Source organism: Passer montanus, unplaced genomic scaffold (genome assembly GCF_014805655.1).
Source record: "Passer montanus isolate IOZ18808 unplaced genomic scaffold, ASM1480565v1 scaffold17, whole genome shotgun sequence".
Classification (NCBI taxonomy): Eukaryota; Metazoa; Chordata; class Aves; order Passeriformes; family Passeridae; genus Passer; species Passer montanus.
The window spans coordinates 14,225,089-14,242,335 of NW_024364270.1; the positions used below are offsets into that span (position 1 = coordinate 14,225,089).

General features: G+C 37.0%; 1 protein-coding gene across 7 annotated transcripts in view; it reads left to right on the plus strand.

Moving 5' to 3' along the window:
- Positions 1-17,247, plus strand: part of CNOT4 (CCR4-NOT transcription complex subunit 4) — a 76,998-nt gene that overhangs the window by 43,018 nt on the left and 16,733 nt on the right. For 3 of the 7 annotated variants that reach the window (XM_039703959.1, XM_039703963.1, XM_039703960.1), the window contains exons 4-11: positions 843-929; positions 1,467-1,568; positions 2,290-2,415; positions 6,901-7,025; positions 11,194-11,349; positions 13,930-13,987; positions 14,423-14,672; positions 16,409-16,906. In XM_039703959.1, coding sequence (XP_039559893.1) covers positions 843-929; positions 1,467-1,568; positions 2,290-2,415; positions 6,901-7,025; positions 11,194-11,349; positions 13,930-13,987; positions 14,423-14,672; positions 16,409-16,906 — 1,402 coding nt within the window. Of the gene's footprint in view, positions 1-842; positions 930-1,466; positions 1,569-2,289; positions 2,416-6,900; positions 7,035-11,193; positions 11,350-13,929; positions 13,988-14,422; positions 14,673-16,408; positions 16,907-17,247 lie in introns of all 7 variants that reach the window. The other 4 variants (XM_039703961.1, XM_039703965.1, XM_039703962.1 and 1 more) reach the window with 2 other exon arrangements.

Below are 17,247 nucleotides of genomic sequence, written 5' to 3' on the forward strand. Positions count from 1 at the left end.
GCTTCAGTCTGAGTAAGTACTTTAGTACCTTCTTCCGTCACAGGAATGGAAAAAAAGGCTTTTGGTGTAAATGTGTCGAATACGTTGCCAGTTTCATTGGCACACAGGTAATGGTTAGGCAGCAGAGTTGCTTAATGTGCTGGTGATGTTCTTGATTTGCATAGGGTCCCTAAATGGTGTGTTAGCATTAACCGATTCCTGACAGGGCAAGATGATTATTTCTTTTTCCTTTATGGATGTGATAATCACACATTCATTTCAACATTCTGAAATGTTTTTTCTTATCCCTGGAAATTTTCCTTTATTGTCTTCCTTTACTTAGTCTAGTCTTTTGAAAACTTGAGGTTATCTTGGTTTAAGGCAGCTAATTGATTTACTCCCTTTTTCTTTGGAGCATGGGGCATGGCAGTCAGGATTCAGCATTTTGTACCCAGTAATTAATATAGCTGAATGCAAATTTAAGGTGTATGGTTATTTGGAAGCAAGAATGTGATTTTATTTTTTAAATCAAATTATAAAACAGGTATCTACAGGAACTTCTTATGCTGAATGGGATATATTTTGCCAGGGTGGGATTTGGGTAATCAGAGTACTGAAAGAATTTTTTAAAATACAACATGAAATGTGGGATATTTGTCATTAAAGTTCTGCAGTGACAATATACTTTGTATTGCAAGTAACCATGTTTTTATGTGGGAAAACAAATTTAAATCTTTGTGCTCTTGTTTTAGGAGAGACCTGGTTTTTATTGGTTAAAGGTTTTAGCTGCACAGTTTCACAGAAGAATAAGTACACCTCTGAATGAATTATAACTTTACCACTTGATCTTTCTTTTCTTGTAGGTTTTAAAACGACCAGAATATTTTGGGAAGTTTGGTAAAATACATAAAGTTGTCATTAATAACAGCACATCATATGCAGGCTCACAGGTAGGTCAAAGGTCTTTGTAATTTTTAAATTTTAATTCCTTTAGAGAATACATGTGTGCAGAGTGATTCTAGGGCTCCCTATTTCTGATTAAGCAATAGGTAAGAGTGTAAAAAGAAAAAAAAGGCCTTGCAAGAATCAAATTGCCATTAAGTTACTTAGGCATTTTCCAGCCAGACTCTCAGAGCTGGATGCAAAATGCAACATAGAAAGATTGAAAATTGGGAGACAGGATGAGAAACTTTAAAGAAACAGCAATATGGCATTTAATCACTAATCTACATTTTGGGGATAAAATGTCTTTTAAGTATTTTTAGAACATTAATGCAACATACTGATGCGTTTCCTTTTTACTTCGTTCTTTATGCATCACATAGGAGTTTTTATGGCTTCTACACTTTTTTGTCAGTTTCTTATTAAAAACATCAAACTCTGAATATACCAGTTGATTAAGTGATTGTCTGAAAAGGTGACTTAATGATCAGGTCTGTCTGGGGAAGGAAAGAAAAGCAAGTAAATAGTGTGTGTTCTCTTCCTAGGGTCCAAGTGCCAGTGCGTATGTAACCTACATCCGGTCAGAAGATGCCCTCAGAGCCATACAGTGCGTCAACAACGTGGTGGTAGACGGCAGAACACTTAAGGTGGTAATATGTGTGTGTTCTTGCATGTATGTTCTAGAACATTAATATTAGGGCTTAGCATACAATTTTGTTTGTATGGGTATGCTTGTGTTGCTGAACAAGAATGTCCAGTGCATTGGCTTCTGACTTCTTTTCCTGGTATTAATCTCAAAATGGAAGTTCAGTGAGCATCCAGCCAGCAGTGTTTTGGTGGGTTAGCAGATAACTTCTTAAAACAATGTTTGAGGCAAACATATGTACCTCCTCCCCATGCTCATAGTGGCTTTTTTGTTGTATAGCATAATAGTACAATGAGAAAACCCACTGTTAGCTTTTACAGAACATTTCTGTAGTCCGTACACCTCACCTTTCCAAAGCTCCCTGGGAAATCAAAGTTTTTTGATTAAACAGGTGTTCAGGCTGATTTGGCCAAATTGGTGGTGATAGAAAATCTAGTTACTATTCATTTCCTGACCCTGCTACATGTCTCCTTATGATTATGCAGATATTTACTGAAGCTCTTACTTAGGCATTTATTTAGATTAGATGAAAATAAAAATGCATCCTAATTATCTAATCCTCAACAACATATATTTTTCTTACAAATGGACTATTTATTCCATCTGCATAAAAAATGCATTATAATAGAATTTCAAATCTTGAGGTAATTTTTTTTAGATATAACTTTATCTTATATGGTTAAAGGCATTCTTAACCTCTAGTACTTTTTTTTTTCCTTCAGGCATCATTAGGTACAACAAAATATTGCAGTTATTTTCTAAAAAATATGCAGTGTCCAAAACCAGACTGCATGTATCTACATGAGCTAGGTGATGAAGCAGCCAGTTTCACAAAAGAAGAAATGCAGGTAAGTGTAGTGAATGGGAAACACATGAAATGTGCTACATATGTCTTATTGTCTATGATTTAGTCTAATATCTGTCATGTGTTTGCTGAATGCTATGGCAGCGATGAATTTTGAAATCCAAAAGGTTGGATATTGCAAAGAACAATGAGCTCAGTTGCATGCTGTTTTTGAATTCTGAGAAGTCTGATGAGTGTTCATGAGTCAAAAAGTTGGAGATAAACTCTTAGCCAGGGATTTAAACAACCTGAACTAACTACTTTTCCTTTTTTCATACTAAAGTAAGGTAGTGTCATTATAGATCTCTGGAGAAGAAGTTAGTTCAGATCTGGGTTTTGTTGTAAAATTGGTGTGTGGACAGTTCTCATGGATTGACTCTTGTGGTGTGACTGACCATGCTGTCTGAATCCCAGTAACCCTCCTGGCCTGTGAGGTGTTTAGAAACCATTTGCAAATAAAGTGTTGAGAGTTACTATAATAGCACATAAAAAATGGTGCTGGGATTTTTTTTTTACTATCTCAACATCAAAATGCCTATTGTCTAGTGTAGGGAACCAAGTAAATGGATAGCTTTACTGTCTCAAATGTAGTGCATTCTGAGGTCCTTTGGTCTGTCTCCATCCTTCTTGTACATGAGGTGTGGTAAAGCAGTTAAACTTAAGTCTGCCAACGTTCCATCCATGCTGTCATTTTTGCATGTGGTCTGTCCATGAAGCAGAGGGTCCCCACCCTTAGTTCTCAGCACAAATGTTGTTCTAGTAGAAATTTTTGTGTTAGGCTGGTGTAAGCTGAAGAACAAAGAAGTCTGTCTATATCTATTTAATACTTTCCACAAATTATTTCTGAGGTTTTCAGCAGATAATTGCTGAAAGGAGAAGGAGAAATTCAAGGACAAACCAGGCCACCTTCCATGTATGTTTTCCTGTATTTCTCCTACCACCTAGATCTGTTACATATCCATGTTTGAGGGCATGTTCCTATCTAGTCTTTTTAGTTGTTTATAGACCTGTCAGCCACGAATTTGTTTAATCCATTTTGAACCTGTCAATACTTTAGTCTTTTGTGGCAGCAAGCTCCAGAAATTCATTCATTATTTTGTAAAGTGCTTTCTTTTGCCTGTGTTAAACCGTGAACTGGTTAGTTTTGTCAAGTGTCCCTTAATCTTGGCTTTGTCATGCTTCCTGAAAGCACATCCCCTTGTTCACCTTATCCATTGCCTTTGTGGTATGGCAAAACTTGATCTAGTCTCTCCCAGCTTTCTCTCCAAATCATAGTTTCTGGTCTTTTAAACTTCTTTTTTAAGCAGTTCCTCCATTTCTGCAGTGTCTGCTGCCCTTCTCTCTATTTTCTAGCTGTGTCCTCCTTGAGATGGAGAGCTCATATGCATGATGTGGGTGACACCAAGTTTAGTTTATCAGTTTTCGGTGTTATATGTAGTGTGACACATGCTTTTTAAATTTTGTTTTAGTTTATTTGAAGTGGCCTTCTTAGTGATGCCCAGCACATCTTTTGTGGCTAGTGCATAATCAACTAACAGTTTCAGAGGTCTGTTGGCAGTAATTTCAGCATCTTTTCTCTGAGCTGTAACAGCCAGTTCACAGATCAGGAGTGGGTTACTGTGGTCTAGACTGCTTTTACTATGGTCTAGACCATGCATGTGACATATCCGTGGTGAAGCTTATTTGCCACCATTTGCTTATTTACTGATTTCTGTGGGATTTTTTGGAGCTTCTCATTATCAACATGTGAGTTTATTACCTGAAAGGCTTGATATTGCCAGCAAAGAACTTGCTTTTAAGTCCTTTCTCATGCATGCTGATGGTGTTGCATAGAACTGATGCCAGTCATGAGTCCTCATTGCTTGCTTCTGCACCCTGAGAGCTATACTTTGAACCATCTTCAATTCACACTCTTCCATGGCAGATTAATAAATAATTGGTGTGAAACTTCATCAAAAACGTCTTCTTTCAAAGTTTTGTGGAGCCTCTCTATTTATGCTTACTGACTCTGTGAAGAACTGATGTTAGTGAAGCAGGGCTTCCCTTTACAAAAGATATTCAGATTCAATCCCACTGGCTTGTGTTTATCCATGAACTTCCATTTTTAAAAATTATTATTATTATTACCTTGTAATCTTTGGAAGGATGGAGGTTTACTTAGCAGCCTGTAGTTCACAGAATCTTTTCTACAGCCCTTTCTGTAGAAGTCAGTGGCAGTTGTCAATCCTCTGGCCTGGCTGCTAGTTAAATTGATAGGCTATGTACCTCGGTTAGGATTTAATTTTTGTGTGTGAGTTTCTTCAGAAGTCGAGTGGATTTTACATCATCTTGGTGAATTACATGAATCTTCCTTCCCTGTTTCTTGTTATATTGGTTAAACTTTTTTTGAATTTCATATTGCTTTCTTAAAAGTAATTGGAAATTACACACCTGCTAAGTACATTGTTCTTTTGGTGTGCCAGCTTTTCTGCATTTGTGTGTCAGTGAATTTCCAGATCCATTTAATGAGATTGAATGTTCATTGTTTCAGATTTGACTCTGTATTCTTTTAAAAAATTGTCAATGGATGATTTGTATTCTAGGTTAAATAATTAATAGATCTAAATATAGTGGCAAAATAAAAAGAATTGGTAGAACTCCAGGAAGTCTACCAGGAAGTCCAAGAAGGGAATTTTAGGTGGGTTGGAAATGCCAAGTTTGGCCTCTGGATTGTCTGCTATAAATAAAATACAATTACTGCAAGCTTCTATATAGGATTTTAATCTTCTTTCTTTCTTGCATTTGTGTGGCAAGTAAATGAACTTAAGACTGATCTCTGATGTACATGGCTGTGATATTCAGTGTTTAGACACTGAAGCAAGTTGAGAGATCCAGAGAGGTTTCTTCTTACTCAGCTGCTTAATGTTTGCAAATTTTTAATTGTGCAAATCTGTGCATCAGCCTGGTTGCTCCAGTCCTAGTGGATGGTGAAAGCAACATTTCCAGGGTGCAGAATATCTCAGGTTTGCATTTAGGTGAGCCATACTGTAGAAACACGCTTTTTCCTACTATAGGTAGCAGCTTGGGTGTAGACACTGACAAAGTGGGTGAGGTGATGCATGCACCAGATGTTTCCATCCTTCTTGAGAGGTGTATAAGTTGACTACATAAGGACACTTTCAGGATCAATCAGTAATGGAGAACTGGAGAATTAAGTAGCAAAAGAATGGACTCATTGATGGGGTTTGACCTGAAGTATTCCAGTGAGATATGCAGTTGGCCTTCTGCGGGCACCCATAAGAGTGTAGTTTATCAACAGTACTATTTTTTAAATTTATTTTGTCTATTCATGCTAATTTTATTTTAAAGTTATGTTTTTCTTTTAGGGTGTAAATTTTTTCTAGGGGTATGTCCACATTGCCTGTGCATTAATTCAATTTTTGTTCCAACAAAATAGTAAGGAATTAATTACTGTTAAAAGGAGTTAGATTTTATATGTACAAATAGTGTGAGAGCTTCTAAATCAATCCTGATGATGTGGTAGATAATAACTTTGGTGTTTCAGACTTAAGATTTAGAAAACCTGACCATAAATCTTGGCACTTGTTTCCTTTGCTAGAGGACATCTTCTAGTATCTGGCAATGGTAGAGAAGCTATTAACAACTTCAAATTCACTGTTTATTTTGTATCTCAGTTGAACTATAACAATACTTAACTTGCAAGTAGTGATTCTTAGGTTGGAGTGTTGTAACAACCTAAAAAACCATGAATGCTCACATTGAATTTCAGATGTTACTTTAAGTGTTGGGGATAGGAGTAGATCTTGCTGGTTTTGTTTTTTATATTAAGCCACAGAATGTTATTTGCAGGCTAAACTGAAAAATACTCTCTTCCTTCACTTGCCATATTCTGGTACTCTGGAGTTGAATTGGACCTCCACAATTTCTGAAAGCAAGAAATTGTTCTCAATTGATTCAATTAGCTGAAAGAATATTTCAGTTATTGAAAAGAACTATTTATCCATTATTTCTTAGAATATGCTGCTTGTCATGTCATACACCTCAGCTGTTTTATTAAGCCAATATAAAATTACTTTCATTTTTGTTTGAAAGGAACTTTTTGTTCCTTCCCATCTTCTGAAAAGCTTCATATGGTTAGAGTATGAAATGCAGACTGCCTTGGAGATGTCAGTGTTTGTGATTTCTGTGGTATGTTTGTTAAGCTGTTGATTAGAACTGAGGAGCAATCTCTAATAAGGTAGTAAGGTGCTTTTCTGCTTTAGAAGTCTCAAAACTTTATAAATACTATGAATAGGTGATTTTTAGGCAAGCTTTAGAGCTGTTGAGATTACATCTGTGCTGAGAGTGAGAAGCACTGTTTTGAGTTTGACAGGAGTGAGCTGATAAGTTGTAAAGGCTAAACTACTAAGCTTTGGGACATATATGTGGGCATACTATAAATGTATCTATTATACCAGTATTCATTCATTGTGAGTTTCTCTTTCCTTAGGCGGGTAAGCATCAGGAATATGAACAGAAACTACTGCAAGAATTATATAAACTAAACCCCAACTTTCTCCAATTATCTACGGGTACAGTTGACAAGAACAAGAACAAAGTGACAGCACTGCAGAGGTACGATGCGTAAGTACGGATGCTGGACTGCCTGGTTATTCCAAAGAAAACGTTTATTTATTCCTATTTCATTCCCCAAATTACTGTTTTTAATACCTATTATATGATAAAATCGGATAGGTTTTCGCTGTGGAGAGACATGTTGTTTAGGAGTGATATTCTCCAATTTAGAATGTTCTCTCTGAAGCCGCTCCACATTCCTCCCCCTTGCCCTCCCCTGTACCAGGCAGGAGAGGAGAATTGGAGGCACAGAAGGTAAAAATCAGAACAACTTACTGGAAACAGCAGTGAGATAAGAAAACAATAACAGCAACAATACAAATGAAAGAGGGTACAAGAAAGAGTCCAATGATTCACAAGTGATTGCTCACCCCATAGAAGCACCCAGCAGTACTGACCACTTCCTCTGCTAGGCCCTGCTGACCCATAAGAGAGCCCTTCCCCAGAAAATTACTTAAGGTGGTATGGAATTGATTGTCCTAGCCATGCCCCTTCCTGGCTACTGCAGAAATAAACCCTCTCCTGGCCAGAACCAGGACACATGCACCACTTTGTTGTAAAACAGAATGTGTATCTTTGGAAAGAAACATGTTTCTGCATTTGGATCAGTACTTCAGAACAAAGTATTCTGAAAGAAGACCTTTTATATTTGCAAAACCAAATGTATTTGTTAATGACCAGATGTCTGCTTTCTTGGGTTCAGAACAAGGTATTCTGAAAGAAGACCTTTTATTTTATATTTGCAAAACCAAATGTATTTGTTAAAGACCAGATGTCTGCTTTCTTGGTATAGTGTCATTATGAATGCAGTCTATATTTTTGTAACTGAAATACCATATAACCTTAGTATGTCTTTTACATCATGATTTATAATGCAGTCCATATATTTTTTACTATGTTCTAACTTCAGATATGTATATATAGATATAACTAGAATAATGTTATGTTGATGCAGTTGGTTCAGGAACACATTCTAACTTCAGATATGTATATATATATATAACTTGCTAAAATAATGTTATGTTGATGCAGTTGGTTCAGTAAGTTATGAAAAGATTTCTGTCTATATTAGTATATAGTCACACAAAGATAAACGAAAGTCTGAGGTTACCAGTCCTTGATTATTCATTCAAATATCACATGTAAGATAAAGAAATAAAAACTGTTGACAATTTTTTCCACTCCTTTTTGTAGGGGGTTAGATAAAGGAGATGGGCAGAGCGAAATGTGAAAGTTAGATTGCACTTCATATGAACCTTGGCCTTGTGTTCAGGGTTTGTGTTGTGTGCCAGTTCATGCACTACTGAATTTTTCTGACAATACTTTGCCAGTGGCAGCATCACTGTACAGACCTCTAAGCAAGACAGTGGGTACTGTATCTAAAATACTATCAATGGGTCTTGAATGAGCAGAAGACAATTCTGAGAACTGGTATTCCAGTTGGTATACTGGGACTGTTTAATTTCTGAAGGCAGTTTCACTGCCTTTGCACTTTTTTTTTATATGCACTTTGACTGCAAGTGGTCAGGGCTTCCAGAGGGATCTTTTTTCTTAAGGACAGAGCTGCTTCTTACTTCTCAGGCACTGGTTCAATATTGACTTCAAAGGTACAGTGCAGCAAGCAAAACAAATACACCATTTCTTAAACTTGGTTATTCATTATTTTATGTTTGAAATCTGAACTAATTTTAATTTGGAATCTGCGTAGATCCCAGCAAAATAAATTATACCAATGCGGGAAGAATGCAACTGCAGCAAACTTTTATGCCTTTAGGAAGCAATTAGGAGTTGGAGCTTGGCCAGTCTGCGGTGCTAACATTTAGCACTTAAGGAAAAAATGGCATGTAACTCTAAAGGCAGCAAATGGTAATTTCTGGAGGTAATTTCTCTTGTCAGTTGAACAGCATAATCACAGCTCAGACTCTGTTCTTTGCTAATGCCTAGGTACCACCTTTAGAGTTGCAAAGTGAATTTCCTGCAGCTGGGATTTGGGCGTGTTTTAGTGTAGCTTTTGCACTGGTGAATGCACATTGGTCTTTCACAGTTTCTACCCAGTTGGATTCTTGTAGGATTGTTTTTGTAGGATTCATTGATAGGATATTCATATTTCTAGCAGTTTGTCGCAGCCTCTTGCAATTCCGAAGTAGTTCTTGTGTTTCTGGGGTGCAGAATTTCTGTTTCATAACAGAATGCAGCAGAAGTTGAGCTCTAATTATAAATAACTTATAATTAACTTTAATTATAAATATTGAGCAGTAGAAAAGAGTTTGTTAAACTCTGATAAGTATTTTTCTACAATTGTTTTAATTTGAAAGGTCCTGCTTGCAGACCTTTTCTTCCTGCTGAAGACAACTGTCAAAATCCCTTAGGGCCTCTCTGTGTACTCATCTCCTGCTATGTTACTTGATAGTCATGGTGACTGTGTTCTCTTAAAACTGGAGATATATTCCACATTTAAAACAGATCAAGCTTTTTTTATTTTCTTGATGACATTTTTCTGAAGAACTGAAATTAATGTTTTCTTATGCTACAGGAAGAACCAGTTATTAAGCACATACTGATCTTTTAGAGAACAGCCCTTCAGAGACATGCAGCCTGAACTTAACTAAAACAAAAACAAACCAAACAAAAAAACCTCAAAAAAACCTCCAAAAACAAAAACTACACACAAAACCCCCCACCTCAAAACACACACCAATTTGTTTCTTTCCCTTTTTCCTTGGATGCAAAATGGACTTTCAACTGTCATTTTAAAGTTTGTTTTAGTGTAGAGGTGGCTTTGCACAACAGTGAACATACATTTGGATATTTAAAATAAATGGATTGACAATTGATAATCTAGATGCCAGTTCATTTTTGTACCATATGACTATTAAATGACAGATATGCTGCAGCTGTCTCTTCATTCCCTGATGTTCTGTATCTGATCAACTCATTAGTTCCCATTTAGTCCAAATGTGAGCAAAGCCAAGATGAGATCTGTAGATTAGGTCAAGGTACTCATCTATGTACATATTGTATACGTAGTTGAGAAAAGAGGGATACAGAATAGCAAATCTTAAAATACTGAGATTCAAGGGGAGCTACTGTTACTAATTTTATCTGAGTAGAAGTAGGAAGCATATGTGTTGCTATAAGAAGTTACTGAAATTTCCAGATTCTTACCGCGAGATTAGTAAATTGACCTAAAGATGTAGAGTAAATGTTGGACCATCTAAAACAACATACTGACGTAAGGAAGCATCAGGAAGGACATAGATGTTAAAATTTTTTTTTGATGAAACCTGCTTTCTTATGAAGACAGGACTTGAATATTAAAACCATAGAAGCAAATGAAAAGCTACAGGTAATGTAGAAGAACTTGAGAACACAGAAGGTCTTCTGCAAAAAGGTTGAGGGTTGACAGACAATGCTGTATTTGAATCCATTTGGTTATAGACTATATTCCATTTTGCTTAAATTTGTACAGAAGGTAACTATTTACAGCAAAAACTTGGGCTTTGAGTCCTCTCTTGAACTTTTTCAGTTCTAATGTGCACTCTGAAATTTAGTATTACTTTATAAAAGGGAAGTAATTATGGCTTTAAACTAGAAATGAAGGGAGCAGTAACTTGAACAATGTGTTTGTCTGGCTGGTCTCATGATCTCTTAGTAAAGCTGTGGACTCCTCTGTGGACTCCTCTATGTAAAACATAAAACTTCATCTGTTGTGGCAAGGCTTGATAGGACCTGGAATATAAAACATATACTAAAAAAGTATTACTTAGCTCATGACTTAGAGAACTTAAAATAGTTATGGGCTAAAGCAGCTAATACTGAATGAGGTATGCAGAGGTCTGGACACTTGAACTATTGATGGCATTTTTAATTTTTATTTACATTTTTTTCCTCTTCCTCAAACAGGCAAGTTTGGTCTTTAGGATTGGCAAAGCAGCTATCTATTCAGTAAAGAAAACAGAATTCCCTCTCGTTTTCTCTCTACCCTGTCCCACTTATTTTTTTATGTCATCACCTTTTAAAATCTGAGAAATAATATCCAGATAAATCTATTCTTATGGATTGTCTGGCACAAAGATTTATTTCCCCAGTGTTTACAATTTTTAAAACACTTTCTTCATAACTTGAACTCTTCTATTTTTTATTTTATTTTACTCTTGCCTTTTTCCAGACCCAACAGTAATAACAAAGATGCCTGGCCATCATTACAGAGTTCAAGTAAATCGGCCAACGGTTTAACAATGGAACACAGGAAAACGCCTCCTATATTAGAAAATGGCACAGACCCAGAACACATGACTCCAGATGGTGCAGACTCAGATTTCGGGTAATTGTGCTGCCTTTTGTACTTCAGACAGCTTGCTCTCTCTCTCACTGATTGGTGTGGAGGGAATGATTCTTCAGTCTCTCTGGTTGGAGAGCTGGATACAAATCCTGATCAGGTCTCAAAAAGCTGGGCTTAGTGTAGCCCATGTCAAAAAGACTGATTGGCAGACTCTGCAGGAGAACCCTGACATGAAGTTAGTGAGTGACAGTGCAGGTAGTGGCTAAGGGGAGCAGAATAAGCAGGGGATCAACAGCTTGTGCAGCTGCACAGACCCATTCAGAGCTGAGCCTTTCCTTTTTTCTATACAGAAACTTCCACAAAAGTAGCATACTATTTGCTGTACATCAGGAGGCTTGTCACTTGGGAAAGTTTCAGTAGAGGGAAGTTAAATGTTAGGGCTAAAATATCTAATTTCCTTCCAGTGATGTGTTCCAGAAACACAACACAGAGGAAAGAGTTCCCCAATTACCACTCAGAGGGACAACAGGGCAGCAGATTAAACTGAGGCTTCTTTGTGTAGAGGAAGTAATTCATCTGTTTACAATAATCTTATTGCCAGCCAACATTGTTTTATTTTTTGACTCCCTTCTTGAGTAGAACTGGTGTCCTCTTCCACCTTAAGAACCACTAGCAGTTACAGTCTTAGTCTGTAGTCATGCTGGTTTGTTTTTATGGACCCCTTTGGGTAATAAACATTAGCCTCATTCAGAGGCTGGATGGGAAAAAAGCAAGGTAAACCCTAATATTTCAAGCAGTGGTGCTGCTGATTAGGTAGCCCATCTTCATTTTAAATCAATATTGAACCAATGCATTAAAATGGAGAGTGCTGTTGGAAGTGGTACCTTCTTGTTAGGCTAAATAGCTGTCCCACTGAGCTCACTGATCACAGAGCCTGTGAATTGCATCTCAGTACTGATGTGCAATTCTTTTTTTTCCTGAAAATAATGTGTTAAATGCAAATAAAAATATTATAGCCAATAGATAATGAGCCTTATTCATTCCTGAGGGCTGGAAGTCTGTCTTGCAAATAAAGGCTCCTTAGGCAGGTTCAAGTGTAATAGACATTTTCATTGTTTAGATTGTTAGTAAAAGTTGTCTTACTCACAGCTTTTTAAACTGCAGTATGGTGAATGTTAGCTCTGTAGGAAAAGAATTTGACTGGAATATCAGCTCTTCAATCAGAATTGATTGTGTAATGAAGAGTCTACAGCAGACTTCTGTGCTATAGGAATTTAGAAATTACTAACCAAAAGCAGCGTGTTTCAAATGGAAGAGCTTTATTCATGCTATTGGATCACTAAGTAGAGAGTATTTGTAAATCTTCACTGGAGTAACACAGTGATTTTTCTTTCATAGTCATAAATATTTCAGCTTAATTTATCTGTTTGAGATACTGACTCAATCAGTGCTCTTTTTTCACAAAAAAAGGTATTGATTACTCTTACACAGTTTCTTTTAGAATGGAGAATTCTGCTGGGTTTTGATTAGTCATTTTGGGGTGAGGGGGAAAATTACAAGTGGAAGAAATCTTATGAATAGTTGACTTCACTCTATGGCTGTATGCAGTAATTAAAGTTTGCAGCACCAAGGGCTGTTTGAAAACAAGACATATCGAGAATCTGAAGTCTGCACCCAGTTAAAAGAAATTGTAACATATATTTTTCAACATCATGACTGTAATTTGACTTGTATCACATTGTGGCCTCTTAGTGGAACTGAAATTCATTCTTACTCCTGATGCTTGTTTGTAGAATCTGTGTATTGGCCTGTGGAGCCTGATGCTTGTGCATCTTTTCTCATGGGTAGATGAGAATGAGAAGTTGCAAAGCAAAGATTTTAGTGTGAACTTCAATAATACCATTTCATTAGTGCGGTATTTAGCATCACAGATGCCCATAAGAATCTTGAATCCTGAGATGTGCCATTTCAGCCAAATCACAATAATTTACAGTGAATGGCTCTCTGAGGTGGTTTTCTGCTGTATCTTATATTAGCCTTATTTTTGGCAATTTTTTATGCAATGTTTTTTTTTCCCTTCTGTCATCTCAAACCTTAATCTTAAAGGCTGGTGGGAAGCTTAACTTGCCACCAAGACTAAATCATTAATTTAATGATTTATCTCTCCCAGATTTATTTAGGATTTGTGTGGAAACTGAAAACTTGTGTGTTTGGAAAATAGATCTTTTCCAGTTTCTTTACAGTAGTATTGTAGATGGAGCTGACTGTTACAAAATACTGTCCTAGCATAAACTTCTAGGAATTTGTATGGCATAGAGCTGCTATGAACATGTTCAAAACTTTACTTTTGTTCCTTAAGGCAGTCAACAAGCAGAACGGAGAGTGGTGAAAAGAAGTATTACAGTATATGACAAATGATTGGAATGCTTATGATTAAAAAAGCAGTCTCAAAAAAAAATTAAATAAATAAAAATAATAATAAATTTTAAAATTCCCTCTTAATCCCTACTTTTTAATTGTTGTCTTAATTGTAAGGCTTTTCTTCCCCTACAAAAGCAAATATTGATTTTTCATGTTAAATACTTGAGTCTCTTACTGTCTTTTTCCCTCCCACTTTTGCAGCCCTATCGATAAACCTTCAGATTCCCTCAGTATAGGAAATGGTGACAGCTCTCAGCAGGTAAGACGCAAAGATAAGTGCTCTGAAAGTAACAAGTGAGTTTGAGGACTTAGTGCAACTTGCAATTGGAGAAGCAAGTATTTTCTGAAGTGATCATAATTGGGCATTGGAATGGGCTGTCCCAGGAGGTGGTGGAGTCTCCATCTCAGAGGTCTTTAAGAAAAGACAGGTGGCACTTAGTGCCATGTTAGTCATAGGTTGGACTCCATGATTTCAGAGGTATTTTTCCACTCTAGTTTATTCTGTGAAAATTTTAAACAAAATTAAAAAATGCTATTGCTAAGTTGATTTTTTTTGTTTGACCTTGTGCTGAGCTATATATTAACAAGCCTAATTGTGGCCAGGAGTTTTGAGGAAACTTTTCATCTGAGTTAGTGAAGAATATTTTATATATAAACTCATGTCCTAATTTTTCTCTTTCTCTCTTGCTTGTAGATAACAAACAGTGACACACCTTCACCACCACCTGGTTTAACAAAATCCAATCCAGTTATACCCATCAGTTCATCTAATCACAGTGCACGGTCTCCTTTTGAAGGGGCTGTAACAGAATCACAGTCACTCTTCTCTGACAACTTCCGGCACCCTAACCCCATCCCTAGTGGGCTTCCTCCATTCCCCAGCTCTCCACAGACTTCAAGTGACTGGCCCACAGCACCAGAACCACAGAGCCTCTTCACATCAGGTACCTCCACTGGTTACATGGCTGGGTTTTGCTTGCTTTCGCAGTTGCTTAAAACTTGTACAGAGCTTAAAACTCTGTAGAACCTAAAACTCTAAGACTTGTTCCATACTGTATTTTCCCCCCTTACAAATCGTTAAAATTTGTCACTTAACTGCAGATGAATTGCAGTGACCTAAGGGTTTCTTCTTAAAGAAACTTTGCAGAGCTTTCAAGCTGCATGGCTAAATTATCAGAGTGCTTATTTTAGTTTTTCTTAGCAACATGCATAGGATGTGACATGTATGCTTTAATATTTAGTGTTACAGGTTTTTATTGAGAGGGGGGAAAATACATGGAGAATCTATAAATTCAGACAAGTTATGTTTAATTTCATCAGCTGAAAGATGCCTGTATTTTTCAGGTACTCTCCTATTAAATACTTTCTCATATGCACGAAACATTGTTTTAGTTGTGATTATACAGTCTTGGGAATGGTTAACAGTATTAAAGAGCTCACAGATAACTCTGAGGGAATTTGTTAGAAAACTAAATGAAACAGTATCAGTAAAAAATTGAATGCAAATAATATTATATAGTTGGTTTACTTAGTGATTAGTCATCTTTTGATGTTTATCTTGCTCCTGGGTATCATAATTCTGTTTGTAAACAATATTTATTGCCGAGGAAATTCCTTTCTGCTAAGGCACTTGATGCACCAGTTTTGTTAGGATTAAGTAGCAGTGAGAGATCATTTCCAGGTAGTAGAGATCATAGTTAATATAAAGTGTATGGGTGTGGTTTAAGTAAGAATGCAAAAGATAAGTTCTTTTTGGTCTAGCAACTCTTTGTCATCATGGATTTTAGAGTGAAAATAGAAGTGTTGATTTCTTTGAGAGGATACTGAACCTTCTAACAGCGGCAGACCAGGTCCCTACCAGCAGAGGGAGTTTGTGTTGCAAGTGATGCTACCCTGTACTTAGCAGGTGGTCTGACCACAATTTTGAGGAAAAGTAATGTGAAGATAGATCAGAATTCACTGAACCTGAATAGCAAACTTAATGCAATCATGAAAAGAAGTACTAACTGAAAATGAAGACAGATTCTGATAACTTTTTTATGCAACATTGCCTCAAAATATTTAGCAATGTCTTGTAATGCAGTTCCATTTCCTTATTTTATCACTGTGTCTTCTCAAGAATTTGGCTTGTTTCTCTTCATAATGGTAGACAGTAGGGGATTTTTTTGTGGGTTTTGTTTGTCTTTGTCGGTTTTGGGGTTTTTTTTTTAACTACTGCTCTGAGGTTATTTCTTTTGAGAGGGAACGTCCTGCTTATCTTTTTTCCACAGCATTAATCATGAAAGCAAAATACTGAACTGAGTAACAGCCTTATTTAAACGTTGCTCATTCACACTTCCATGAAGAAGTATGGGGTATAGAAGGTTCTAAGCAAGTGGTCATTCGTCTCTTTCTACTTGGGACTGTTCCTGAAAGTACTTTCTGGATAAGGTTTTTCCATAGTTCAAGAACAGTGCAGCTGTGCAGTAAAAATGTTATTTACTACTTCTAGCACTTCACCTTTAGTAGAAGTCTATGACAGTTTGATCTGAAGCTGATGAATGAGGTATCTTTGGGGAATGTATAAAGTAGTTTTATATGGGAGATAAAAGACAGCAGTCAGATACACAGGCTGAAGTTTTTGTGTGGAAAAATGATTTCTAATTCTTGTTCTAAATCCTGTTCCTTTCTTCTCCAACAGAAACTATACCAGTATCCTCCTCCACAGACTGGCAAGCAGCTTTTGGGTTTGGTTCCTCCAAACAGCAAGAGGACGACTTAGGGTTTGATCCCTTTGACATCACCCGCAAAGCCTTAGCAGACCTGATTGAGAAGGAACTGTCAGTCCAAGACCAACCTTCCCTTTCGCCCACATCTCTTCAGAACCCTACCCCACACACTACAACTGCCAAAGGGCCAGGTTCTGGATTCCTGCATCCTGCTGCACCCACAAATGCCAACTCTCTCAGTAGCACCTTTCCAGTCATGCCACAGAGGTTTCCACAGTTTCAACAGCATCGAGCAGTTTACAACTCCTTCAGTTTTCCAGGCCAAGCAGCTCGCTATCCTTGGATGGCCTTCCCACGCAATAGCATCATGCACTTGAACCACACAGCAAATCCCACCTCAAATAGTAATTTCTTGGACTTGAATCTCCCGCCACAACACAGCACAGGTCTGGGAGGGATCCCTATATCAGGTAGGTGAATAGAGACAGCGGTGAATATGACTTAATTCATGCTCTCAGCTTCTCTGAGTCAGAACAGGAAAAGGAAATAGCCAGCAACAAGCAGTAGACTGTTATCTCTTGACTGTCATACTAGGTTATGAACAGAGGGAGGAATATTGTTTTAAATAGGTCCTTTGTATTAAAAAAAAAAAAAGTAACTGGATATTTAGCCTTGTAAATGTTGAGCTTTATAAGGAAGGTGGAGTATTATGTGCCCGCTTAATTTTGTGCCAAAGCAGATTGGTATTTTGGTTCTTCAGTTTTGCCAGACTGGCTTTAAGAATAGGCCCTGGAAGTGCATTGTGACTTTC